Below are 27,525 nucleotides of genomic sequence, written 5' to 3'. Positions count from 1 at the left end.
CACTGAAGTAAACACAGAAAAAGGAGCACAATGTTTAAGAAAGACAAATGAGGTATAACACACAAGGTTAACCAAAAGTAAAGCATTAAAATAACCATAACATTAACACATTTCTGAGCAGCGTCAACACCGAATCAAAATTATTTTAGTTTCTCAAAGCTAGGATTTACTACAGGACCGCTGGATCGGACAGCATTATTGGGGTTTCATTCCCCGGTATTTTAATAAACATTGTGATATATGCTGATCTAACAAGCAGTGAGTCCAGAAACACAATATAGACTAACTCCCTTCAGGAGGTAAAGGAAGCCAGAGAGACTATTGTGCAATCCGGTCACAATCAAGTACAAATGCATCCTAGCGCGTGTGTGTGTGTGTGTGGGGTGGGTGTGCGTGTGTGTGTGTGTGTGTGTGTGTGTGTGTGTGTGTGTGTGTGTGTGTGTAGGACACGAACACAAACCCACAGGAGGTACTCTCCACTGCCATCACCAGGAGGCCTCGGTGGAGGCATTTCCCAGAAAAACATGGGTTATTTTCCAAATGGTTCCAATGTGAAGAAAGACAGGACACTGAGGTCTGACCAACTGTGTGTGTGTGTGCGTGTGTGTGTGTGTGTATTTGTGTTTGTGCAAAAGCTGGGTTGGCAGGTTCTCCAACGAAAAGACTCAGGAGGAAGGGAGCTTTTGGAGGAAAGGTTGCCCTGGAGTAATAGAGAGCTTGATTATGGTTTCCAGCTCTGTGGTCTCTATGTGTATGTCTCTATCTGTGTGTGTGTGTGTGTGTGTGTGTGTGTGTGTGTGTGTGTGTGTGTGTGTGTGTATCTTCTGTAGACAGTCGTTCCATATTTTCCCCTTTGGTTAATTTCCCCAAATTGATGTTAAACTGCCTTAAATGGACCCAGAGGAAAACAGTGGGAACCCTCACCCTGTCCTGCTATCACCGTCTTCACGATGCGCACACACACACACATTACACACGGACTAGTGTGTGACGTCATCCTACCTATCATTACACACTGTTGCAGGGACAATCACATATTACTCACTACGTGTTCACAACACAAGTTCATGCAATTATCTCATGCACTACATACCCATATGTCAGGCAGGCCCCAAATGGACCTCTGCACTTTGCACATTCTGACTCAATATTCAAACCGTATGTGTGGGAATCACAAAAGTATATTCAACTTTTTATAGGAGAGCGGCTTGCATCTTCCGAGGTGTTTTCAATTCCTATTTGTGGTCTGCCTTGGCTAAGATCGCATACGCCCATAGGTGAAACCAACATTTAAATCCGGTATTTATGTGTGCCCAGTTCAGTAAAGTAACTTGCTGACTTGCCAGATACGTTAATTACAACATATACTCATTATGTTATGAAAACAGAGGCTCCTTCAGTTCTGACTTACTGGAGGGGTGTGACCCATAAGTGTCCCTAACGACCCTGTAAAATCAGAGCTCACATGCGTTCTTAATGAGTCTGTAAGGACACTCCCATACAGAGCTTACCTGCAACTCCCCTCCAGTTACTTAGAACTGAAGAAGCCCTTTGGATGAGAGGTGAAACGTCTTCAAGAAGCTGAAACAAGTCCAGCTGCCTACGATACAGCACTTAAAACAACAAAAGACACTTTAAAATCTGATTTAAGATGATACACATCTGAATCTGATTGGAATCACTTTTCAAACCTCCTCCAAAAGTGGCTTAGATCCAATCCACAAAAACTGCATTTCATGCGGTTTTGTTGTGTTCTGGACTTTCTAAAATAAATCTGAAGAAGCCGGCAGTCTGAACAAGGCCTAACAGTCTACAGCCACGCCAGCGGCTCTGTGAGGCTGCACTGAAATAAAAGAGAGATAAAGCTAACATTAGCATGCTAGCATCCCCACAATAACAATGTGAACATGATGATGTTTGGCAGGTATGTTTTAACAATTTTCACCATAGTCGTGACCTGATTACAGGGCTACATGAAACGGGATCACCAAAGGAGTCAGACAGCTGATAAAACAAGTCTTAATGACTGACCCTCAAATGTGTGCATGTGTGTGTGATTCCTTCCCTTTCCAACCCATCAGTCAGCAGCGACGCCACCTTGCAGTTTGCGCCAGTTGCTAGGCTATTTAACCTGCAATCAGCAGCTTAAGTGTTTTTGTAGAGGGTCTCCAGGGAGGGGGTCCACAGTCAGCTAATGGCTAAAACACCACTTTTTACAAAAAAGAAGTGCTATTAGGGGCAAACGAGCAGCCAAGTCTGCAGGGCAGCCCAGTGTTTAACCCACAGGTTGGCCAAAATGGGGCTAATGGGACCAATTTCGCCGAAACAAATTTTGATATTGTAAGGCTTCCAAAACCCTATGTTATTAGAAGCATTAGTTATAGTTTGAGCAGATGTATTTTTAGAAATCTGCTGAATCAAATACTTACACACACTAGACAGGAAGTTTGGACGATCCAGTTGCGGTTCAGTTGAAATTGTCCCTTTCTGAGAACAAATTCCCTCCTTCGGTATAAAGCTGATTTTCCATTTCTGCTACTTAATTGTTCCTTCATATTCCATTTTTTCCCCCCACGGGCACTGCAGTTTGTTGTTTGTATTCATTTCTATTCAGCTGCAGAGAGACAGAGCTCTCTGAGGAGCCGGTACGTGTTTGTTTAGGACAGACGAACACTGATTTTGGTGTCAGACAGCAGTCACAACTTCGGATCTGCCCGGCCTGTCCGGTGTGAGAGTGTGTGTTTTATGCTTGGCAGGACAACAGAGAACAAGTCATGTGAGAGTGCAGCCAAATTCTCCATACTCATTAAAATAATCACTCCTGCATGTTTCAGTGTGTGTGTGTGTGTGTGTGTGTGTGTGTGTGTGTGTTTGTGTGTGTGTGTGAATACCGACTGCCAAGCAGACATAAGGAGTACAATAATGTCAAGACAATGCCATTTTTACATGAATGTGTTTATCTGACTCCGTTTACTACGAACAGCCAATGCACCACAATACAGACATTGGCTAACGAAGGGCAACAGATACCACCTATGATTTTCAATTTTTCTTATTTTGTTTGTTTGTTTGTATTCTTGTCAAAATGCTTAAAGTAAGACCCAATACGATTTCAAGGAATTCCACTTCTTTGTTATTTCCTTCAAACTTTATATAACCAATTACTCGAACGTTTTTCTTGAAGGGCATGGCTTGACTTTGAAGTGGCTAGCCTTCACCAGCACCTCTAAAGCTCACTTGTGATACAAATGTTGTATGTTTTTTAATTAATTGGCATCTACTGTAGCCAGTAGTGTTGAATGTGCATTACACAACCCGCCATGGAGCTAGCAGTCCGAACACGTCTCGAAACAGTGAAGATGGCCGGACCAGGAAGGAACACTACAGCCTGTGAGACAGTGAAGGCCAACAAGGAATACAGTACAGAAGATATTTACCTGCTGGGTTTGGGTTTCAGCTGACAAAGTTAAGGGTGGATGCATTTAGCAGCAGTTGGCAGTTACTTTAGTGGCAAAGCTGCCATCAGAAACTCTATAAATCTTTATCTATATTTTCCAGTTTCACCCAAGTCAGTGAAAAAAGTTATGAAATTGTTTTTTGTAGAAAACCCTTAAGCACTGATTGTGCTTTTATGGTAAAATTATGTTCCCCCTCTCTTCAGTCCGAACTAATCCTGAAACACACACTTCCACTTTCTGTACGAACTATAAATCACTGCTGCAGATGAATACAAACGTATTAATTCATGTGCATCTGTACCTCACTGATGATCCCCACAGCACCATGGATTTCGGCCATGTGACCCAGGAGAGCAGGACACTGTTGTCCCACAATCCTCAGCGCTGGCAGGAAGCTGACCAGTGAGGAAGGGCTGGCCTGTGACACGTCCACCAGGGCGACCAGCAGGGCCTCAGTTAGGGACTGGTCTCCTAGGTAACTGACTAGTGTGGGCACCTGAGGGCTCAACATCTGTCCAGGTGAGAAGAAACACAGGTTGAGAGGATAGAAAGTTACTTAGTTTTGAGAACAAACCAACCAGTCATTGGAATAGAGGCTTGAAGTGTCTTTAACAAAGACTGCAGGTTAGAGGATTGACCCTGTAGTGAGATAAACCGACTGGAAACTAATGAGAAAGAAAAGCTTGAAACCTCTTCCGCCTCATTATCTGGACTGGTCCCACTGGACTGGACTAGATCTGGACTGGATCAATCTAACAAAGCCTTCCTGCTGCTATTTTATGAGTCACTTGTTCTGAACAATCTTGTTAATTTAAAAAATATCTGTTCCTCAGAGAGAAGATGTTGATATTATGCAATTTCAAAGTTCCATAAAATCTTTTCAATAGTACCACATCTCTTCCAGTAAGTGGATCTAACTATTGTGATGAATGTAGCCACAATCACAACAGAAGTATTTTGTGTGTCCGTACGGGGGGTGGGGATCAGAATAACTCCAGATGGCTGGTTTTGTGGTTCTAGTGCGTCACATGTGAGTGAGACTATCCATGTTTTACCAGCATGTGCTCTGTTTGTTGGTATGCTGTACTTTCCCCTAATCTTGAACATCAGCTGCTCTGCACCGAAATATGCAGGATTAAGGGAATTCCTACTGAGAGATGTGCTCCAATTCCTCACTTCTAGCTACGTTCCAGAGTAATTTTTATTACATTCCGTGATGAGATCTTTACAGGATCAAACAAATTTGAACGGTAAATGTCTGATTAAGCTCGACTCATTGGCAAGAGAGAAGCCCTACATTGTTGATGAATATAAATCATGCCATAGACACGCAGTTCTGATTTAGTTTGATGGTGCTTTTTTTTCAGATAACCAAACTGTCTGCTATTACTCCCTCATCATTATTTTTAATAAATTGTGTTTAATTCGTTGTTTCTATGCTTCTTGAAACAGTTAATCTAAGACTGACTAAGATGCCAACAAAAAGTTTTTGAAATATGTGACGAAATATAAATTGCATTCAGATTTGTGAGAAAGTGGCAGTGGGATAATTCACTCAGGCTCATGTGGTCACACAAAATAACAGTGTGCGGATGGGACAGTGAATAGTTTTATCTTCCCACGGTACACTGTGTTTTAGTTCTCACATAAAAATCAACTCAAACAACTAACAAGTGGATGCTGCTCTGCCACCATCTGAATGAGTCTGATCAGGTGTTGCTGCTCCGGGGACTCCAGCTGTGACATCATGGCAGTGAGGTTGCCCAGGTGACAGTGGATGGTGTCTGGCTGTCTGGGGTAGACCGAGGGCAACACCCGTAACAGCATGTGGTTACCTGTCAGAGAGAAAGAGAGACAGAGATAGTTTCAATATGTGGTCAGCCACGCAGCAAAAATTCAAAACTGTACAATCAACACATTTAAAATACAAACTTGACAAGAACCATGGTGTTGAAGATCAGTAGTAAGTGTTAACAGTGGTGACAAATGTGAAGTCTACTGTCTTTTCCAATCTTTCTCCCTTGTCAAAGGAAGACCACTTTTTTTTTTAATATATTCTCTCTACTCTATTTGTTATAAACTTCATCTTTGGTACACTCAGTTGCTAATTCATCAGGTACAGCTAGTTAAACCTACTGCAGTCTAATGCAATAGCACTGCGATGAATTCCCCCCTCATCAAGGACATAATGATCAGTTTTTATTGTTACTGAGGTGTTGACTCAACTTTATGATCGTATCTGAGGCCACAGTTTGTGGTGCCGTTGAACTGTACAGCATTATATGGAAAGGTGTTTCCATTATTTTGTCCACCCCATCTATAGTAATGAGGGTTCACCAAGTGAAAAACCCCCCCTTACATCACCCAATGGTCTGTGGGCTACCGTTTTGAAGCCTTGAGTATGGCAATACGGCCATCGCCATCTTGGTTGCCAAGTTGTCAATCACAAGGTAGCCACACCCAAAAGCTGTACCCTCCCTTATCATCTGTTTTACTCAAAATGGGACCACAATCTACAAAATGAACATCACTGTGTATTAAAGGAGACTTAAACTAGCAATTAAGACCAAAAAGCGATAGGAAACTGTTTACTGAGGTAATTAATCAAGTGAGAATTGGGTCATTTTGTCATAATCATATACTGTACGATCAGATTCTTCTTGAAAACAGAAGCTCCATCCATATTTTATACAGTCAACGGGGTAAACTACACTTTATATGATGCAATAAAATTCAACAGCATCTCAGACTTGCCAGATAAAGTACTTATTGCAGGACTTGTATTAGACTGCATCTGCAAGGGTCAAGTTACTAAAATAACTGACGGCCAAAGTTATGAGAACACTCAAGAATTTTCCTTTGAGCTGTTTGTGGTGCAGCTGTTCATCAACATAATGCATATTTCCTGCAATTGTTATTTTTCTCATAAAGCAGACATGACCCCCAGTCATGATGCAACATCTGTGTTCAGATCAATTTCCCCATTTGTTGTCAATATTGCTTCAATGATGCTGATGCAGGAAAAAAGAAAGTCAGAGTTGACGCACAAGCAGAATCAACCCACGGCATTACCCAACAGCCACTGACTCACATATGCAACATCTTTAAATCATTCACAGTTCAGAACAAAGTCTCTTGTTTCCAAATGGTAGCTTCATTATTGGTGACATTTCAAGATTTCAAACAATGGCTTTTGTGTCCTACAGTGAACTGACAAGCAGAAGATATTGTCCCTTTAATGTTTAAGAAAATATTGTAAATTCAGTGTTTAACCACACTAACAAAGGATAATTTGTGTGCGGTGTTGATTGTTGTGGATATAATCGGATAGTCTTCAAGTCTATCAAGTTTACAGTATCTGCAGAAAAAGTTGAAACACTGAGTCAACATAGTCCGATGAGGTCAGAAATCTAAAACAAATAAACTGATTAAATTTAACAGATGAAGAAATCAAACCTTCATTTGTAATATAACAAACGGCTTCACTGTGAGATCAACCCATTTCAGCTTGAATTCAGGTTTCAGATTGAGTCCCATGTGATGATTTAATTAGATTATCCTGGATAAACTTTATTTATTCATGGTGGAATGCTGACATGTGCTGCAAGAGCTAACAGAAGCAGATATCGGATTGATATTAATCAAAATTATATTTTTTTACCCCACAAAAAGAAACATTATTCTTCTATATTAGAACTATTCATTCTTGCCATATAGTCTATCAACAATAAAATGTCAAGATGCCAACATATAGCAGGTATAATGTCACATGTTAGCAAAAAAACATTTGCTAGTCTTTAAGTACAACTGAGGCTGATGGGTTAGCTCTGTAGGCAGTTGTTCATGAACCAAAAACTTCAAAAAGTGATATTATGACAACACTACAATGGACTGTCTTTCAAAAACTGGTGCCTACATTACCCACAATGCAACTTGAATGGCATCACTGGTGGCAATCTAAACGATCACACAGAGCTTCTACACAAGTGTGCCACAAAAGGATTTATACTACTTTTTCTTAAATTGTATGGAGTAGTACTCCCAAAGACCTGTTGACACACATTGATGTGTAAAACTAGTGAAGTTACTCTTTAAGCAATGATTAAAGATGATTCCTGGTTCAGACATCCACGAATGTCTGAACCAAATGTCTTGACAATCCATCCAGTGGTTGTTCAAGCATTTCACTCAAAACCACAAATGTAAAGCTCAGAGCGGCGCTACAAGAAAAGTCAGCGAATCAACAAATTTCAATTTAGGCAACAACATAAACAAAATTACAATGTGTATCAGTTTTTATCACATTAACAGTATATACTGTATGCATGAACATCTGGTCTATAATATGGGGAACTTTTGTCATATAGGCAGGAGCCTAAAACAGAGGTTTTACTTAACAGGTGATCCACAGCTATAAATCACTTTAACCACAGGCCTAATGTTAGAACAGATGACTGGTACTGATCAACAGGGAGGACTGACTGTTCTGTACTGTTCTGTTCTGTGTAGGAGGAGGAGGAGGCAAAGAAGAGTGCACATAAATATCTAGAAGATGACCAGTGGTTATTTTTATGTCCCTTACTTTAATCATAGATCGTACTGTACAACATCAAGCACGACACAAATCACCATAAAAAGAGACAGTTGCGGTACATGTACAGAAAGAGGGAGAGAGCTCGTAATAACCATAAAGTTAAGGTTGCTGCATTTACAGGCCTGTTCAGAGGAATGTTAAAAGGTAGGAGGCGATGAGAGTCTGTACTGAAACACACCGAGGAGGATTTATAGAGCTGATCTAAACACACACGGAGTACATGTGACATGCAGCCTGGCTGGACTGGATGTACTCTTTTTGAAGATTAAATAAGTACTAATTGACGCACATTTTATTTTGTGAAAGCACTTTGACTTCCACTGTGTCGTCCTACAGCTGTGCATGTGTGCATTATCTGACCTTCATACCTTCATTCCAGCATACAGCCTACTCCTCATCATGACTTACAAATCTCACTAAAAACCTCCCGTAATGACCTTTGGTTCTCTAGCACACAAAGGCAACATTTTTCTCCTCAGATATTTTTCCAAGAAAACAGAGACCTAACTGATCTGTTACACTATTGTTAGGTTTATGTGAAGAGGCAGGAGAGGAAGTGATGGCTTTCTCTCTTTGCAGTGCTGTTTCCCAAATGTCACATTAGAATCCCAAGGTGAGTTACAAAAAAATAATTACCAATTCTGGAGAGACACTTACATAACTCTGAATAAAAAAATGACTCCAATACAGCTTTTGGCTATTCTTTCTGTGTCCCGAATATATTAAAATGTCTGTGCAAAATACTTCCATAAAGCCCCTAAGAGGACACTTAAACAGTCTGAGTCATGAGAAAAATAATTTCCTTTGCTGTACTGCAGACGTGGCTTTGGTAAGAAGCTATTACAACCCACAGCAATGACAAAACCATAAAGTGAAGGTATCACTAACGGCGCTGGGACCAGTGTATCCAAATCAAAGTTATTAACTGCATATACATATTTCATTTTTAACATGTTAAAGGCAAAATCTGTAGGATTCAATAACATCTGGTGGTGTGGCCGCGAAAAACACACAAGAGAGACTGTGATTGTTTTGTTTGTGTATACCAACATGCCAGTACAACATGGTGGACCCGCTCCTTCTGCAGATACAAAAAGCTTTAAGGTTCTAAGGTAAGGAAAACACAATGATTCTTAGTTTAAGGTGATTATACACTAATGAAAACCCAACAATGAATATTATATGTCTGCCGATAGACCCCACCTGAATCCTACACACTGGACCTTTATGTAAAGACATTTCAGCCCTTAAAGTTGCTCAGAGGAAACCCTGATTGCATACAGAAGAGCAGAAAAAGTTCCAAACTTCTGTAAAACTCTATTTCATATGGATTTGAAAAGGGTTCTTGAAAATTCAATGGAATATTTACAAAGGCGAAGAATAAGAACAACAGCATCCAAATTCATTAATTGGTTGTCTTTTCTGCTAGGCTGAGCATGCTCAAGATGTTTGTTGTGGTAGCTATGGAGCAATTAGTCATTCTCAGACCAGGGCCAACTAATGATTACTTTCATCATCAAATAATCTATAATCTATTTTATCAGCTCATCGCTCAGTCCTTAAAAAATCAGCAATTCATGAAAAATGTCCATCACAAGTACCAAGGGCATGCAGCTGCATTTTCATGAGTCTTAGTCTGCAGAGGAGAGTCTTTCTCTTAGGGCAGACAGACATCCTACAAATGTCACAGATCAACAAAATCACAAAAGTAAAGACTACAGATTACATTGACATAATTTCTAAAATATTAAGATAACAAAACATTTTTGAACAAGGTAACAGCCATGATAGCTGCACTGAGAGAGCTTGATTTGAACTAAACTCTAACACAAGCATGTTTACATACTCATAACGACAATGCTAACATGCTGATGTTAAAGGCGCACTATGTAGTTTTGGGGAAGTCATATTAATATCTTTGTTCACTGATTGTTTTTTTATGCCTAAACAAACTGAATAGGAGTTAGGTACACTAGAAATTATGTGGACACCATCCACCATCTTTGTTTTGTGTTAGCATGCTAACATTTGCTAAGCTGACAGGGATGTCATCAGGCATTTGGACATAAATGTAATTATTTGATTAATTATTTTTGATTGAGGGCTAGCTTTGGTAGTGTGGGAACCCAAAAGTTATTTGGATTTATTGAATAGGAAACATGAACATCTGTACCAAATTTCATGGCCGTCCATCTAATCTATTTATTGTGGACATTTCACATGTTCACATCTATTCATATCCAACAGTGTACAGCCAAAAGACACCCCTGAATCCTAAACTCTTGAGCAATGGAGGTTATACAAGACAAGAATGCACAGATCAGCACAAAAGATATCCAGAGGGATGTGTCTGTATATTTTTACGACTTAAACGTGTTCTCTGTAGCTTCCAATGTTCATTTCGTGTACACATCTCCCGAAAGTCATATATCATGCAGCAACAACAAGCTCAGGTGGGCGAGGGCAGGGAGAACTGTCAAATCAAAATGTGAGAGACAGGAGTCAAACCTCTCCCAGGGAGCCCATATCTTTGGGATTCTGTGCATTTTTGCTTCATGACTGAACCCCCCACCACCCCTCTGCAACACAGTGCGAATGATTTAAAGTATTCAGGACCATATGAAACCCTTACTGCCAAGCCGGAGGGGATCCAGTCACCAGAGCTCGAAGAAAGACTAAGGATTTTCATCACGTGTACACATGACTCAGAATCCTAAATGCATAAAAGTGTTTTACTTCTAAATCATAAAGTGAAGACCATAACAGCAGGCCAGATGTTCACTTCATACAGATCTATATCTATAAACATCACAGACAGTCTCTTGGGCAAAGTTTAAACTCAATGACCGTCCTCCCCTTTCACCTACATAACTTCACCCACAGTCTCTCTGTCTGTGGAAGACAAAATGTCCCCTCCACTCTGACACGAACTTCCTTTTCAACCCATGTAATTACTAAAGAACTCAGAGTGACATTTTCAGACTGTGATGAGTCAAAGACAGGTCCATTACTCAGCATTACTTCCACTAACTGCGGATTCAGCAGAAATTACGCGCAGCTGGAGGTGTAGCCATCACATTGGCATGCTTGATGTCACATGATATGAAGATTCCTGGTGTAAAGTCAGTTCAATAAGTCATACTTAAATAAGCAAAGCAGGACATGAGTCCAAAAGTGACTCAGAAGCATTTTTTAAAACTGAATGTATGTTTTAACACCGAGAAGGCCTGAGTTACGTACAGGAGAATTCGCTTTTACTGTTATAAGAAAGGAATCACTGCGGACTGAGAGGAGACACACCATGCTTCTTTTCAGCTTCATCATTTTATATTGGATTATTACTAGAATATGTTTACATGCTTTAATGCTCTGAATACACATCAGTTTTCTCATACTGTCCAGTGCTACAGCTCTGTATTCCCCCTCTGTCTGAAACGCTCTGTTTTAGCTCCTGTCTCTTTAAGATCCCCCCTCCTGATTACCGAGTCAGCTTTGACTGGTCGGCTTGCACATGCCTGAGCTAGCGGCGCTAACAACAACAGACCAGCTGCTCTAAATCAGTTCTTACGTGCCAAACTGGTTGTTGAAGTAGGATTAAAGGACTTCTGATGCAGCGTTTCAGTGTTTTCTGAGGGATAGAGGAATTTCTGTTGTCAGGACTTTCAAGATCCTTTACATGCACCAGAAGAGGCATTGTTTTCCCCAGTCGCTCTCCCCAGGTAACAGCGGTACAACTGGAATAACTGTGGAAACTCTACACCGGAAGAAAAAAGAACGCTGCTGACGGAGGAGGCAAATAAGGAGAAGAAGGAGTGTTGATAGAAACTGAGGTAAAACAAGAGGAAATGGACGGCCATTCACTCGATGGAGAGCACTCTGGTGTTGTGTCAAAGGCTGTCCCTTCATTGATATGTGTTTCCCCTTACCACTGGGACTTGAGACCGTTCAAAACCGGTTGTCTTCCTTGAAGTGTTTTAATTAACAAAACTTCCCTTCTTATTAGATAGATAGACACAACGTATAACCTGCATATTGTCCATACACACACATTGAAGTAATTTCTTTACTGGTCTGTCAGAGGAACTCGTATGATGTTTTTCCAGGTGGCTTAATTCCTACCTCAGGTTGTGACCATTAAGCAAAACATGGAAGCATTTACACTACACACATACACACAAATAATGTGTATGTACCCAGATGTGTTGTGTCATTTTCAATCATCATCTTTAGGTGTCTGATATCTGTCTGCCTCTTCCTATGATAAGGCATTATACCATTCTTAATTTCAAACCTTCATACAGGTATGGGTCCACTCTGTTTAAAATCTTTTTTTTTTTTTACTTTTATTGAATAGCATATATTAAATTTAGCCAGTTAAAAATCTTTTTCCACAACACATTGCCCACATGCCCACCATTTTTTCAGCATAAATGCAGCTCCAAGTCTAGTTTAGCTCTTCACGACACAAAGTTGTTTTAAACTTTAGAGGCAGCATGTTTCTCAACTTTTTGTCATAGTCATACTTTGTCACAACATGGCCAAAATGAGAAAATGTTGTGTTTCCTTACACAGCTCAAGATTGTTCACTGACTTCTTTCCCAAAATCAGTCGATGATCTGATGATGATCTACAGACCTCAATGTGGTATCAATTGACATACAGGCTTTCATCAGATTGTCACTGCTGTGTTTCTGTGTTTTAAGTTAAGAGCCACGTCTGTCCTCTCTTGCACTCAATTTAACGATTTCTCAACTTTTATTTTTCCAATTGTGGCAATGGAAGATAATGGCCCAACAGTGTGGGTATAGTGTTTCCAGGAAATTATTCTTATTGTTGTCAGTGGGGACCCGAGGGCTAAAAAAAAACAAGTTGACCATTGTGATAGAACTTAATACAAGAACTGAAAACAGCTGAAACTGTTACGTCTGTTGTACTGATTTGAACACCCAACAGTGATATAGGTCGTAGTGTACTGACCTTGTTGTACGCATCTCTATCACAATTCTTCACAAAAATGGTTCCAAAAGGCAAAATGATGACATAAACTGGGGAAACTGAGGCTTTCATTTTTCTAAAATACCCAACTACTGTATCTCACGAATCCAAAGAAGTACAAATGTTCGATATTTCATTTTATGTATCCTGATTATTCCTTTATTGCAAAAGATTTGGACATAAAATTTCTGTAATCAACTTTTTATAATGTGGGACAGATTTTTTTGTCAGGAGCTTGTTACCCATTTTTAGTGTCATTACAAAGCCGAGCCTCTTGATTCCACTGGGCACGCTCTTTTACCTGGTGTGTACAACTTGATTTTGTTTAGTCGTCCAAGTGGTCTAAGACCCCACTGGGAGTGTTTCAATGGAGGACTATCATGCCAGCCACATATAGTCGACTTGCTCTGATGGTGTTTATTTCGTAATTTCGGACTATTTGAATTGTTGTGCTTCTACTGTGGTTGAGTATGAGCTATGTAGAGAAATCGTTTCATTATTTGGCTGTTTTATGTGTTTATTGTTAATATTTCCCTCTTTGCTGTGCTGTACATACCCAAGTTGGGGTATTATCTTATTTTGAAAACTGACCAGATACACAATGCTGTTCTGCTGTCCCTGACGGGTTAATGGCATTAAAAAAAAAAAAAAAACACAACACATAAGCACAAACAAGTCATAACAAAATAACACAACCGCTACTCCAGACAATGACAGTTGTCCCTGGCAGGTTGATGGCATATGAATACATAACACGTGCGAACACATACAAACTTCCTGCCTGGCTCGATTACAAGTTACAACACCAGAAGTCAGCAAAAACAAGATTTCTAGGTGCTGTAGTGTCATGTTTGAGGCCTTTCCCTCGTTTTCTTTTAGATAGTCATGATGGCTTTTAAATGCTTGGTGGTTGTGCTTTTATCTTTATCTTCTCAGCTTCTGTCGGCAGTCAGCCCTTACGCGAATAAGTCATTAATTGAATGAATCCCAAACAAATCACTGTGGCTGCTGAAGGAAACATAAAAAGACATGTCTTCCAGAACTTCGACTTTTTACTGACAAAAACCTGCTAGACAGCAGCGGAAAGTATCAAAATATGTGTTGTCTAATGGGCACCTACACACCTAATGAAGTGTTGCAAAAGATGGTGGTAAATTCAACCTTGTCATATAGAAAAGATAACACATAAAGCTTTAACAAACTGGGGACAGGTTAAAGCAATATTTTGTCCTTCTGAATCAGTTTTACCACTTTTCTCTTTTTTCTCAAACCTCTCCCACTCTGTCTCTCTATGTGCAGCTGTCTGAATGAAAAGGCTGTTCCACCCAGATAACAAGAGAACAAGTGTGTGTATCAGTAGGTATTTCAGAGAGAGAAAACAGAAAACACAATGAAAGAGACACAGGCGGAGAGACTGAGGGAGGGGTAGACGGGTGAGAGTGGGAGAACGGGAGAATCCTTAAATCTCATGAGGAAGTCATTATTTCCATCCCCCTGAAAATACACACAAACAAACGCATACACACAACACACTCAACACATACAGTCTATACACACAACTGCGCACAACCACACATGGCAAGGCTGACAAATAAATAAATAAACAGAGGGAAGCAGGAGAACAATAAACCCTTTTAGAAGCCCCCGATGTCTGGGATCTATTCAAACTTCCCTCAACGTATGCACAAACGTACACAGGCTCAAACACACACACACACACACCCACACACACACACACACACACAAACACACACACACACACACACACACACATACCCTCACACACACCGTCTCTGCATGGGGCAAAAATCAGGAAAGTTTATGTTCTATGCTTCCTCCCCCCTCTCCCTTTCTCTGTTTCTCTCCGAGTCGCAGGAGCTGAAGTTATATCTGATTACGACACACAGGCTACCTCCAACGACGCATTACTCACCGCCTCGCTCACAAGCTGGAGCACTGCTTTTACATTTCTTTACTTGAGAGGGCCAAGCGTTTTCACAAGGGCGGAAATTTGGAGAAATTTTCGAACATTTCCTCACTTCCTCAAGCCACATTCCTCATGAGTTTAAAGGTATAATTTTGTGTAATAACTGGGTTCAGGTTGAGGTTAAGATCAGAGACTGGATCAAAGACAATTTAGCACATCTTGATGCGTGAAATATGTAAAAATGTGACACTTTTATTCAATTTCAACCCATGCTTTAATCAACTCATATCAACTCAACTGATCTGGAAGACAGAGGTGAGTGACCGGACTGGATCTGACTTCTCCGCTCTACCAACAAAAAAAGTTGTATATCGCAGGGAGAACGGACATGAAGACAGAAATATCTTGATGTACAACAAATTAAAAAGGCCTAAATACTTAAGAATCTGTCATCAGTGGAAATCAGACAGTGTGTAATCTATATTGCCTTTTGTTGTGGTTCTTTTTGTTGTTTTCACTTCATTTTGATCGCGTTAACTTTAAGCATAACCTAAAAAAACAGGTTTTGGTGGCTAAACAGGTGGCTTGTTTACAACCAGTCAGATCATCTTGTGTTTCTTGTCCTATTTCTTGTACTTTGCTGTAGTGATGTCACCGTGTTCCCACATTAGGGCTGTGCAATATGACCCAAATCTCATATTTTGATACATCCAGATAATCCTAATATAGCACTTTCAGAGTTTTTCTCCTGTTTGGAATGACTATTCTGTGTCATATTCTCTCCTCCATGTTACCTTGAGTTGTGGTCATGTCATTATACAATATATATCATCATATCATAGTTACTGTGGTGAGTTATCAGAACTGACAGGAACGATCTTCTATTGATATTCAAAGTATGGAGTGCTGAAAATTAGAGTCCAAAGGTTTATGGATAAATAAGTTCTGTTATTTAAATGTGTGTGTGTGTGTGAGGGTGTGTGTGTGCGTGTGTGTGTGTTTAGGGACCAAACAGTCCTTCACTCTTGTTGGAGTACACTGCTGGGCTTCCTGCCAAAGGATTGCTCAGCATTTAACGAGAAAGAATGAGAGAGACGGAGGGAGAGAGAGGGGGAGAGAGAGAGAGGGAGGGAGAGAAGGAGAGAGAGGTGGGGAGTCATTAGGGAGGAGGGACAAATACTGTATGGGAGAGTGAGGGGTAGAAAAACAGAGTGGTGGACCTGCAGCGCTGTAGAAAGTGAGACAGACGGACAGAGAGAGGCAGCAGAGACAAACACACACAACCCCAACCTGACTTTCTCTAACAACACACACACAAACACACACACGCACACAGACAAGCAGGTAGGCAGAGGAGCAGACCTGACACTTACCAGACACACTCATTCATCCTCGTACACTCTCTCACACAATCAGCAGCAGCAGCATGTTTCGGTGGAGGCTCCCCCAGGCAGTGTGCGTGCTGTCGGCGTGCGTGTGTCTCATTCTCGCGTACGGGGAGGATGACTTCGAGGTCAACTACGCTGACCCCTACTACAATGAAATCACAGAGGGAGACACGCCAGAACGTAAGTGTTGAACTGTGCATATGTGTGTGTGCGTGTGTGTGTGTGCTGATGAAGCTACTCAGACCTAATCTAATCTTGGAGTGTGAAATTTGATTTCAAGTAGGATTCATGTGTGCGGTTGTTTGAGAGGTGAGCTCAGGACATTATAGCATCATCCTGGTACTGTATATTCAGTCTCTGTCATCACTGACTTGAGTGGAAATCAGCATTCAGCATGCTCCTTTAACTGATCATGTTGCACAAGGCATCATTCACAAGCATACAAGTGTACTGTGTGAGCAGCTTTGATGCAAATATAATGTTGCCCTAATGTCTTATTTTGAATGCATTCCTATGCTCCTGTAAAGCCCTCTGGAATGCCTGGTGTCTGAATGGTGCGACATAAAAAAAAACTTGCCTTGCTCTGAAACTGACAAAAAGTGTTGAATAGTAGTCTCTATGATTCCAGAAGCACTACAACAATAACAAAACTATAACATATCATAAAATGCTGCTTGCATGCCGATACATCACGCAAATTAACCTGTGGTAATCTCCCAAAGCTGCCATGTGCTGTTTCTTTTCAAAATAATAGCCCAAAGATGCCATAAAAGCTGTTCGATATCGGATATTGTGAAAAAATGACACATATGACAGCAAACATTTGATAATATCTAATATTGACCCAAGCCAAACATTTTTTCCATCTAGTGATCATGTTTTGTGATGTTGATGACAGTTCTTATTACAGAGACATGGCTGTAAACCTGTTGTTACACCCTCATTTTACTTTCTAAGAGGCTCTTACTGTAGTGTTTCATGAAGATAAGAAAATCCTTAATTGACCCAGGGGGGAATATTCAGTTTTTGCAGCAGAAAGTGCAACATAAATAAGTGGTGTATTAAAACTAGAATAAGATCAGAACCAAACACAGAAACTGTACAAGGGCAATCAAAGACAAAACGTACAGAGAAAGAGACAGAGAATGGATAATGAGCAGCACAGTATATACAGGATCTAGACTGTTGGCAGAGACAGTTTGTGTACGAGACGAGCGACATCAAAGAACATGCTCAGCCAGAGAAGCAGAGGGCTTTTGCAGCTGTCGACGGGGTCCAACACATATTACTGCATGAATGACTGATCACCAGTCAGAAACACTTCAGCATATCAGTATGAAACTCTTCCATCAGCTGTTTGTGAGAGAAAAGAAGGTGTTCAGGTAAGATGTGTACATGAAAGACAAAGTGTGAGTCCAGTGGGGCAAGCATGCATTTTACAGTTTGCTGATTTACAGCTTGAGAGAGGTTTAATTGCAGCGCAGGCAGCAAACTCAGCTCTGGGTACGGCCTGGGATGTGATTAAACATGAGAGTGGCTTGAACAAATGACCATGAAGAGTCAAATACAAGCACTGGAATTGTAAGAGGGGAGAAAAGATTGTTTCTGCCTGCCAAAGCATGAAAAGGTGGGAGCGAGACGGACAACGAAGCACGCAAAAATGCAGAATTGGCTCACCGAACGAGGAAAGAATCACGTGAGTTCGGTACAGTTTGAGGGGTCAAACCCTGGAGGAAGACACAGATGATTACTTCTGACCTGCTATAATCTCTGAATGTCTGAGAGGAATTTGAATTAATGGGGATGAGAGAGAGGTCATGACATGGTTCATACCATGTTCAAATGAATGACAGGCTAAAAAATGACATGTAGCAGAGAAGTAAACGCCGACTGTTGGCCAAAGGAGGGTACAGGCTGTACTTCTTCTACCCTTTAAAGTACTTTTCCATCTGTGTGTTCTGTATTGTTCACCATTAAAATGAGTGTACAGGGTCGTCCTTTTGAAAAACTGAAATAAGTGTAATTCATTCATCAAAGAACAGTAGAAATAGTTTTGAAAAAATAATAATAATAATGATAATACAGATAAGAAGTAACCAAATGCAGTAGCTCATTTGACTTTGAAAGACCTCAAATTCTGAGGTTCAAAAGTACCCCAAAGGCTCGAGAATCCAAGGTCTTTTTACCCTCTACTTACTTTCAGATCCATCAAAATACATCACAAAGCCCTGACAGACCTGTGCTTTAACTTTGGTAAGTCAAGGGGAGCAGAGTGCATGAACCCTCTGTCTAATTTAGTTTGAACCATGAGGACAGGCAACCAAAACAAATCCCACAGTCTTGTGATAACGCCCCTCTAGAAGACGTTTGCGGGTATAAACAGTCTTTAAGAGGCTCACGTTAATTTGAACAGTGTGTCTGACACATATTCTCACTCTCCTCCTTTCTCTCTACTGTTGTTATCTCCCCTCAACGCTCTCAGCAGGTCGTCCTTCCTTTTCAGAGTTAAAAGGAAGCAGAGGATCCGTTGGTTTATGGGTCAATTGTCCTGTTTCTTTCTCACGTTCTTATCTCTCCCCTCAACATCCTCACTTCCTCCTTTACCTCCACCTGTACTCCATCCATCTTTCTATCGACACTATATCTTAGACTGCAGCATTTACAGTTCTCTGCTCTTCCAGATGACCAAAACAAATGTTCCGTTTCTTCTGTCTTTCTCCATATGTTCTGGAAGTTCCTCTCAAAGCTGCAGAGACCATAGTATGCTCAACACAGCACATGTAACAGAAGTTTTGGATATTTTCCTGGTTGCTCTCTATGCAGCCACACGTGCCATAGCATCTGGTGAATAACTACAGTGGGGAGGTTAAACAAATTCACGTTCCCGACACTCTCGTTCAAGATGAGTTAAAAATGATGACATACAGCATGATGACAGAGGAGAACTTGAGCTATTTGAATACCGGACCCTTGTGAGGCAGAGACAAATTCACTTTAAAACCCTCAGTGTCTTACAGCTGCAGTTTGAGCCGGAATGTTTCCTCCCTGTGTCAGTGTCATAACTCCATCTAGTCTGAACACACAGATATGATTCATAAATGTTTGGACTGGATATGTTTGGTGCTTCACCAGTATCCCCGATGTCTATTAGGAGTAAACCTCAAGAAGTGATTGGGAAAAAAAATTCTAATTCCAGAACTTGCCTTAGAATCATCACATTTTTAAATATTCTCTGGTATTAAAGTAATCGAGTAATAGCTGTCTTTAGATCCACGGGTGCAGTGCAAAGAGGAACAACCAATAGCTAATTCTGCATATTGTTAATGGTGCCCATTTGCCAAAATGTAAAAAAAATACAAGTAAAAAAGTTTGTTAGGTGCTTATAGAGGGCAGCTTTACTAACTTACTGAATACATTATACTGTGCATGTTGTTTAAACACATTATGGGAATTGCAGTTCCAAAATGTAGTGCATTAAGACACAATCCATTAATTATAACACTTTTCATGTTGCATTGCCAATATCTTTCTCCTCTACATACATGATTTAAAAAACCCTGTGATTCCTCTCTCCAGCCACACCAAGCTCGGCCCCCTGTAGTTCTCCAGACCTGACCAAATGGGACAAGATGTTCTCGATGCTGGAGAACAGTCAGATGAGGGAGAACATGCTGCTTCAGTACGCGGATGACATCATCAAGGTGGAGATGGGGTCACTACGTGGAGAAATGCTCAGGTTGGTTGGACAAGGGGATCAGAGAGAGTGAGCGGTTAAAATGAGTGTATGGTTCGGCTCAAAATGTGAATGAAGCAACTCGGTCACAATAGTAAGAGGTCTCAATAGAGTTTCAGTGTTTTATGTGCTCTCAAAAGGTTTTTATAGTACCCTTTTTAAAGGTAATTTGGAGGTTTAATACAATGGTGATCAAAATTTATAACTTTTAAGTGCAAATACAAGTCGTCCTATCCTCGAGCCAACTATGTTCTCAGTGCGAGGGCTGATTATTTTCATCAATAAATAATTAACCAGTCATTTCCTCAATCAACTGATTAATCTTTTGGTTTATCAAATTATGGGTTAGGGTTAGGGTTACTATAATGAAAAAGGCCCATGACATGTTCCCAGACCCCATGTGATGCCTCAGTGTCTTGTTTTCAACACATTCTTACTCCCAACTCGTCAGTTATGGCAATGGTTGGTAAAATCTGGACAGACATCAGGCCGTATTTCAAGGTAAAACAACACATTTGATGACCCACTGGCTAACATTAGACAACAGTTAACTTTAGCATCAAACCATTTTCTAGCTATCATTACCCTTTGACACTGCTGCACACTACAATAGGAAATATGTCAATTAATTATAAAATATCTATGCACATGTTTGACACATTTATTCAAGCCTGGAAATGAAACACACTGGATGTAGTCAAAGGATAATGTTAGCTAGAGTGGCTAACTGCTAACTTGAGCTAATAGGTTATCAAATATGTTGTTTTACCTTGAAAGATGGCACAAATTCCCTCAAGAGTTTTGCTCTCCATTTCAAGTCAAGACTGACTTCTAAATGAGCTTTGGTGGATTGAAGCTCTTCCACTAAAATGGTTCAAATCTTTTACACTGGTTCTTTTGATTAGGTTCGTGGCCCAGTATGGTGGCTCCTGTGGGGTTGCAGTGGAGACAGCAGGAAGAAGGATGGCCTTGCAGCTGGAGGGCCGTCTCAGAGAAACCCTTGAGCGCCTCAAATCTAAAGATCATACTTCTTCTGCTGCTGCTGCTGGGAATTCTGTCGGGAATTCAAACCACCTAGAGGCAATGCTACAGCAGCTCCTCTCAATAGCAAGAACACAAGCTTCCCGACTCGCCAAACTGGAGACCGGGTGCTTCAGCAGCCCAGGAGCTGGGACGAGTCCAAAGACAGGACCAGACAGCAGAAGGCCTGTGAACCAGGAGCAAGAGGTCACATCACGAGAACTGGCTCTAGACGGGGTGCTGGCTGCCCTGCAACAGACAAGGGTCGGCCTGGAGGAGGTGCTGAGGTCATCGAGGCAAAGATACCTACCCGCAGGTGAGAAATCCATCTCACCACCAGCAATCTACGTGTCTGTCTTTACCTGCTGATTTCTGTTTCAGTGCCACCCCAAACAACCTTCCACCTTCAAATTTTCTTCTGAGTCGTTGACACATTCAGCTCACGCTTTAAGCAAAGTAATGAGACTCCCGTCTCTGTTGGGCCTTGCTTCTCAACTACCAACAACTAATCAATATGCCTTGTCCTACATGCCTTTTCCACTTCCTCTGTCTGTCTCCAGGCAAGTTGTCCTCAAGTAGAAACCGATCCTTTTCCACTATCATCTCGACATTCGTCTCAGTCGATGTAGTTCAGCCAAACATGTGAAAAGAGGAACTAGTGGTCAGGTACAGGTTCAGTCGTATAATACTCCCTTATTGCCTGTTATTTCTGTTTGTTTATCGTTTATTAAAAACACATTTTGGTGAATCATCCAACAAGAAAAACAAAACCCTGGGCCAAACTCTCAGTTCAGTTAGAGTGGGACTTCATCCATCAGTCTAAACCTTTGCCTTCAGCTATGTCCATTTAAAGATATTTAACACATTTTAGATGGTTAAAGATAATAGCAGAAGCCAATAAATGCACAAAAAGATAAAAAAGATAATCCTGGCTGGATGGGCCGCAAAAATAAATTCTTCTCAGATTCAGGCCACCAGAGCATGTGGTTTCACTTAGCAGAGCTACTACTCTGGTTTTCTCTCTATCCTTAATTTAAACACTGACTAACAACAATGTAACTTTAGAGATTTAGTTATTAAGTGTGAGTAAGTAAATTTGGATCAATTGTAGTCCCACAAAGACAGCACTCATGTAAGTGAGACAACTTCATTTCCTAGAATTAATCAAATAAAACCTGCAAAACAAACCCGATACATTATATTACTCACCTAATGCACACACACACACACACACACACACACACACACACACACACACACACACACCTTTAATGTAAAGCTGCCCTACATACAGCGTCAAGGGAGGTGTAATCATCGGCCAGTTGCCACAACAACCGCACCAAAGCACCCTGGGAAAGCCGAGCCAGATGGAAAGCATCATGAACACAGACACTCAGCATGGTCAAAATGTCTTTTTTCAACATTATTTTTTGAGTGGCAGAAACCTGAGACAAATGTAACATCAATATTTGGGAGCTCTGGTTTTAGCAGGGTTGGAGTGTGTCTGCTAACTGGAGCAACCGGAGGGGTGGGGGGCAGACTGAGAAGAAAAAAGACTAATGGAAATTAAATGTAATGATGTGAAAACTTAAGAGAGAGAAAAGAAGAACAGAAGATAAAGAACCACAGTCCACAATACCTCCGACAGAGCTCAGAAGCACAAAATGCATTTACACAGTATTATGTAATAGGGAATAAATTGCCCAGAAAGCTCTCGCTCAACGGGACACACACATAGTTTCTGTCTGTAGGTAACAAAATTAGGTTTTACAAAGGAGGGTGAGATCAGTAGAGAGTGCTTGAGAGTTTGTTTGAGTCATTAAAAAGAGAGAAGAAGAAGGAGAAGAATGAAATGAAGCAGAAGAAACCAAATGAACCCGATGACCCACAGAGGGAGGTGTGTACAAGTGTTGGTGGGGGAGAAAAAAAAAAACTCCCATGATTCATGATCTCATCACCTGACCGTGAGCTGAACTCTGTTTTTTCCATTTCCAATACTGCCACCCGAATTTACATTTTCGAACCAGCACGCATTTACTGTCTTTTCTGGATAGAGATATTAACCCACATTATGCAGCAACGCAGTCTAGAAAATGTATGAATACACATCAATGGCATAGGTCAAATTGATCCATACAATGCAGAGTCTACATAGATTTAGCAAGGTGTGGCTGTAGACTGGTAGTCCTCATTCTTAAAATGTATGTCATGTGGAGTCCCCCAAGGTTCTATTTTGGGCCCAGGTTTCTTTGGTTACATCTTTATTTCATCTGGCTCACCCTGGTACTGTCTGTACCCTGCCTTTTGGTTACTTCAAAAGTTAAGCATCTTACTGTTTGTGAGAAAACAAACTTGTGGATGCCACTTAACACACATAAACCACCCAAACAACATTGCAGACCAAGTGCACTCCCCAATTGCAGTGTGGCCCCAGCAGGACAACGCGCCCTGCCACACTGCAAAGACTTTTCAGGAACGGCCTGACGAGCGTGAAAAGAAGCTCAAAGCATCAACCTGGCTTCCAAATTCCCCACATCCCCTTACAATCAATCATCTGTGGAACTTAGGCTTGGACCTGGTACCAGTGCATTGGCGGTGCATGCTTTAAGGTCTGTGGATTGCTTGATCAGGCTTCCATTGATCGGACATGTTTTGGCATGTCCCATGGATGCTCAATCAGATCGGGATCTTAGGAATCTGAAAGGCTAGGTCAACACCCTCAGCTTCTTGTCACGTTCTTCAGGCCATTCCTGAGAAATTTTTGCAGTGTGGCAGGGTCCATTGTCCTGCTGGGGGGAACACTGCCATTGGAGAGTGCCTTAGACATATGGAGTACATAATCGGCAGCAGTGTTTGGGTGAGTCGTGCGTCTCAAGTGTCATCCACATGAGTTCCAGGACCCAGGGTTTCCCTGCCGAGCATAGCATTATAACGAGATGTAAATGTTACTCACTCTAGTTTTAATATTCTGGCTGATTGGTGTATATCAAGGACAGATCTTGTCGTCAGTCTGTGTCATGGACATCCTATATTGCTCACAACTATGAAAATGTGAAATGACAACTCTTACTCAATATAAATGAACTCTATCCTGTTCTTCTTGTTTAGGTTGTGAGATGGCTCTCCTCTTCCCCATGCGTTCCCGTCGTATCTACACCTCTGTCATACCGGACGTCCCTCTCTCCCTCTCCTCCTTCACTGTCTGCATGTGGGTGAAGCCGACCATCGTCTCCAACAAAACCGTGCTGGTCTCCTACGGAAATCGCCGCAACCCATACGAGATCCAGCTGCTGCTCGGTCAAACCTCTGCGCTCCTCACCATTGGAGGAGAGGCTCACCTCGTGGAGGCACGGGGTGTGGTGAACCCAGGAGTCACATCGGAGTGGATCCACTTGTGTGGGGCTTGGTCATCTGAGAGGGGCCTGGCGTCCCTGTGGGCAGGTGGGAAAAAGGTGGCCGTCACACCTGGAGTGGCTGAGGGACACGTTCTACCCGACGGAGGCTCACTCCAGCTGGGGCAGGAGAGGAACGGCTGCTGCCCTTTGTCTCCTGGCGAGAGTGGGGTGCCAGGGTTTGAGGGAGGGTTCGATACCAAGCTGGCGTTCGCGGGGAAGATGTCAGGGGTGAATATGTGGGACAGGGTGCTTTCAGAGGAGGAGATTTCCCAGCTGGCTTTGCGGGAGGGCCAGGGCTGCAGGCAGAGGGGAAATATAGTAGCGTGGGGAGTGACGGAGATGGTGCCACATGGAGGCGCTCAGTTCATCAACTACTAGATTCATACTCTTCATCAGCACCAATGAATATCAGCAACATCGTAATAAGCTTTCACGCTAAAACTGAAGAGAGAGCTGATTTGATCATCATCTTTGTCCCTAGAGTTTAAATGTTTTCATTATGATGTTATTATCAAGACTTCATCATCTCCATCTCTATGAGCACTAATGCTGCAATGAACTTTATGGAACAGGTTCAACTGAGAGAAAGTAGAAACTGTGAGAGTCCGAAGTTTATTTTTGTAACATAACCTTTTGATCTGTGGCCTTAAACACACATACACACACACAGAGATGTACATTTGGCTTTGAAAAACTAATTTTCTAGCAGGAAAAACATTTACCAAAGACTTAATTAGACTTCCAGAAAGACAAAGCATCCATTGTATAAGTGTGAACTGGTTCTGAGCCAGTAAACAGCGTAATCACTAGACAGCCATGCAGGAAGGGGGAAACAAGATGACACACACAATAAAAGAGATTGTCTTACAGCTGTAGAGTGATGTATGTTTTACAGTAAGAATGCATTTCACTTATTCTAATTAAGTTCTAAGCAATGACAAGTCTCGGGGTCTTGTAGGTACAGTTATTAGAATTTGATGATCCCCATTTACAACTGAGAGCAGAGGTACTTTACTAATGTGTTAACATGTGATGTATGAAATACCTGAGTGACTGAAAACTGCTGTACTTCCTTCCATGGCCAACTTGCAACCAGTGAAATGGCTTCAAACTTCATGATGTTTTGTGACTTATAAGTTCATTACCATAACTTTCTTGAAATTGTGAAAGCTTTTGATGCATTTTTAAGATATTACATTGCAAAATTGTGTGTTTACATTAATATGAGTGTTATTAATTCCTGTTCTGCTTTGTTGTTTTCTTTCTGTCAGTAGGACTCATTTAATTTTAGGGGTAATAAATCTGTGTCGTCTTTTTTTATTGATACTGCATAAAGTAGTAAGAGTTAAACTGTTATATTTGTGATGTGAGATTGACATTGTTTTTATGAATTTGATAAAAGAAACTGAGGACAATGTTTACACGACCTAATCTTTAATGAAATAAGTTGTCTTGTATTATACTGTAAATGGCTTTTGTTGATCTTGTGAAAAGGTGAAACTGAATGTATTTTGTACATAAATATATTTTGCATAACATGAATGGATGAATGGAGAGTGACGTATGAATAAACATTACACGTTATGGTATGTTCCTGTGCTGGGTAAGCAGTGTTTTACTTCTTGACTTGCATCCATCCGCACCCTCTTGGATAGCAGATAAAATATGAAAAATGCACTATATGGTGCCCTTCCTGAGAAAACTATATAATAAAACAAAATTGAAAATATAATATTGTATCTAAGCTACTAGAATATGAATAAAATGCACATTTGGCACTGAAAACACATCTGCAACTGTTTCTAAAATATATAAGGGCTACCATTTAAATGCTACTCGTAAATCTCACAGTAGTAACAAGCTGAGTTAAACTGGAGTCTAGTTTATATCAAGTTTATTTGTATTGCCTGTATCCTCCAGACATAACGGTGATTTAAAGTGCTTTAAATAAGCAATAAGAACCTGATATAGCCCGGATTTAAAGCCTCTGTCACACAGATACTTTCATAAAACATCTACTGTATATAATATTTTGATTAAAACTAGAGTGGCACTTAGTAGAGTGCATATCTCTACCAAGGCCCAACACTCCCCACTCATAACTATTCATTCACAAATACCATCCACCTAAATACATCTGATCTTTTCCATTATGATCCATGCATTGTTCCATCAGAAATGAACAAAACTGTTGAAAACTATCCTATCTCACAATGTCAAAGAGGGAGAAAACTCCCTGGATCTGGCCCTTTATCCGGATAAGCACCAAAAGTTAAAGGGGTCTATTCTGGGCCAAGGCTCATCCTCAATCCCAGTTTCATGGAAATCCGTTCAGTGGTTTTTGTGTAATCCTGCTGGCAAAACAACCAACCAATCCACAAACCCGAGTGTAAACAGAACCTCCTTGTCAGAGGTAAAAATCCAATAACACATCTGCAACTGTAGACAAACACGTTTTTTTTTGCTGCTCACATATGCTTACAGTTTACTGTGGCACATCCTGCTATGGGCCCATTAGTGAAATATAACAGGTTTCTCCTGCAGCTACGACCTCTGCACAGTCTCCAACTGTTTTTGCAACTGTAACCTGTTACGAAATGGAAATGTCACCTTTAACATTCAGGACTCCCATCGAGCCCGCTGCCGTCTCTTCACCTTACAAGCCAGAGTACAGTAACTACACACATTTTGCGCCGGGGGAGCCAAAAAAGACATAAAACTTTTGACAGATTGCTCACTCCAAGCTGCAGTGTTAACCTAAGATCAGGTTTTACTTAAAGACGGAAGGAACTCTTGGGGCCAAAGCAATGCCACATGTTGCTGTGCGCAGGTAGTAGTTACTGTAGCAGGCTATAAAACCTCCTTTCTGTATCCTGCTGTTCACTTCCTGTCCCTACTAAACACACATGCACATCCACATAAAGTTGGCTGTACACCGAGCTGGCAGATAAGATAAAAATGCAACAAAGTGGAATAATAAAGACAATTTATGTGCCAACGCCAACAGACAACACA

The 27,525-nt window shown here is 41.1% G+C and overlaps 2 protein-coding genes across 5 annotated transcripts in view; one reads left to right on the top strand and one right to left on the bottom strand.

Annotated features, from left to right (window-relative positions):
- The window catches only part of veph1 (ventricular zone expressed PH domain-containing 1), a 90,448-nt gene that overhangs the window by 43,499 nt on the left and 19,424 nt on the right, over positions 1–27,525 (bottom strand). For all 4 annotated transcript variants that reach the window (XM_030394902.1, XM_030394889.1, XM_030394881.1 and 1 more), the window contains 2 exons: positions 5,130–5,293; positions 3,760–3,969 (listed from right to left, as the gene is read on the bottom strand). In XM_030394902.1, coding sequence (XP_030250762.1) covers positions 3,760–3,969; positions 5,130–5,293 — 374 coding nt within the window. The remainder of the gene's footprint in view (positions 1–3,759; positions 3,970–5,129; positions 5,294–27,525) is intronic.
- On the top strand, positions 16,173–26,103 carry ptx3a (pentraxin 3, long a). The gene is made up of 4 exons (XM_030394914.1): positions 16,173–16,542; positions 19,939–20,098; positions 21,001–21,431; positions 24,224–26,103. Exons 1-4 carry the CDS (start codon positions 16,401–16,403, stop codon positions 24,886–24,888), a joined length of 1,398 nt encoding a protein of 465 aa, XP_030250774.1. The 5' UTR covers positions 16,173–16,400; the 3' UTR covers positions 24,889–26,103.

The sequence above is a fragment of the Sparus aurata genome, chromosome 2, assembly GCF_900880675.1.
Source record: "Sparus aurata chromosome 2, fSpaAur1.1, whole genome shotgun sequence".
In the NCBI taxonomy this organism is placed as follows: domain Eukaryota; kingdom Metazoa; phylum Chordata; class Actinopteri; order Spariformes; family Sparidae; genus Sparus; species Sparus aurata.
This window is presented reverse-complemented; position numbering and strand designations above follow the sequence as displayed.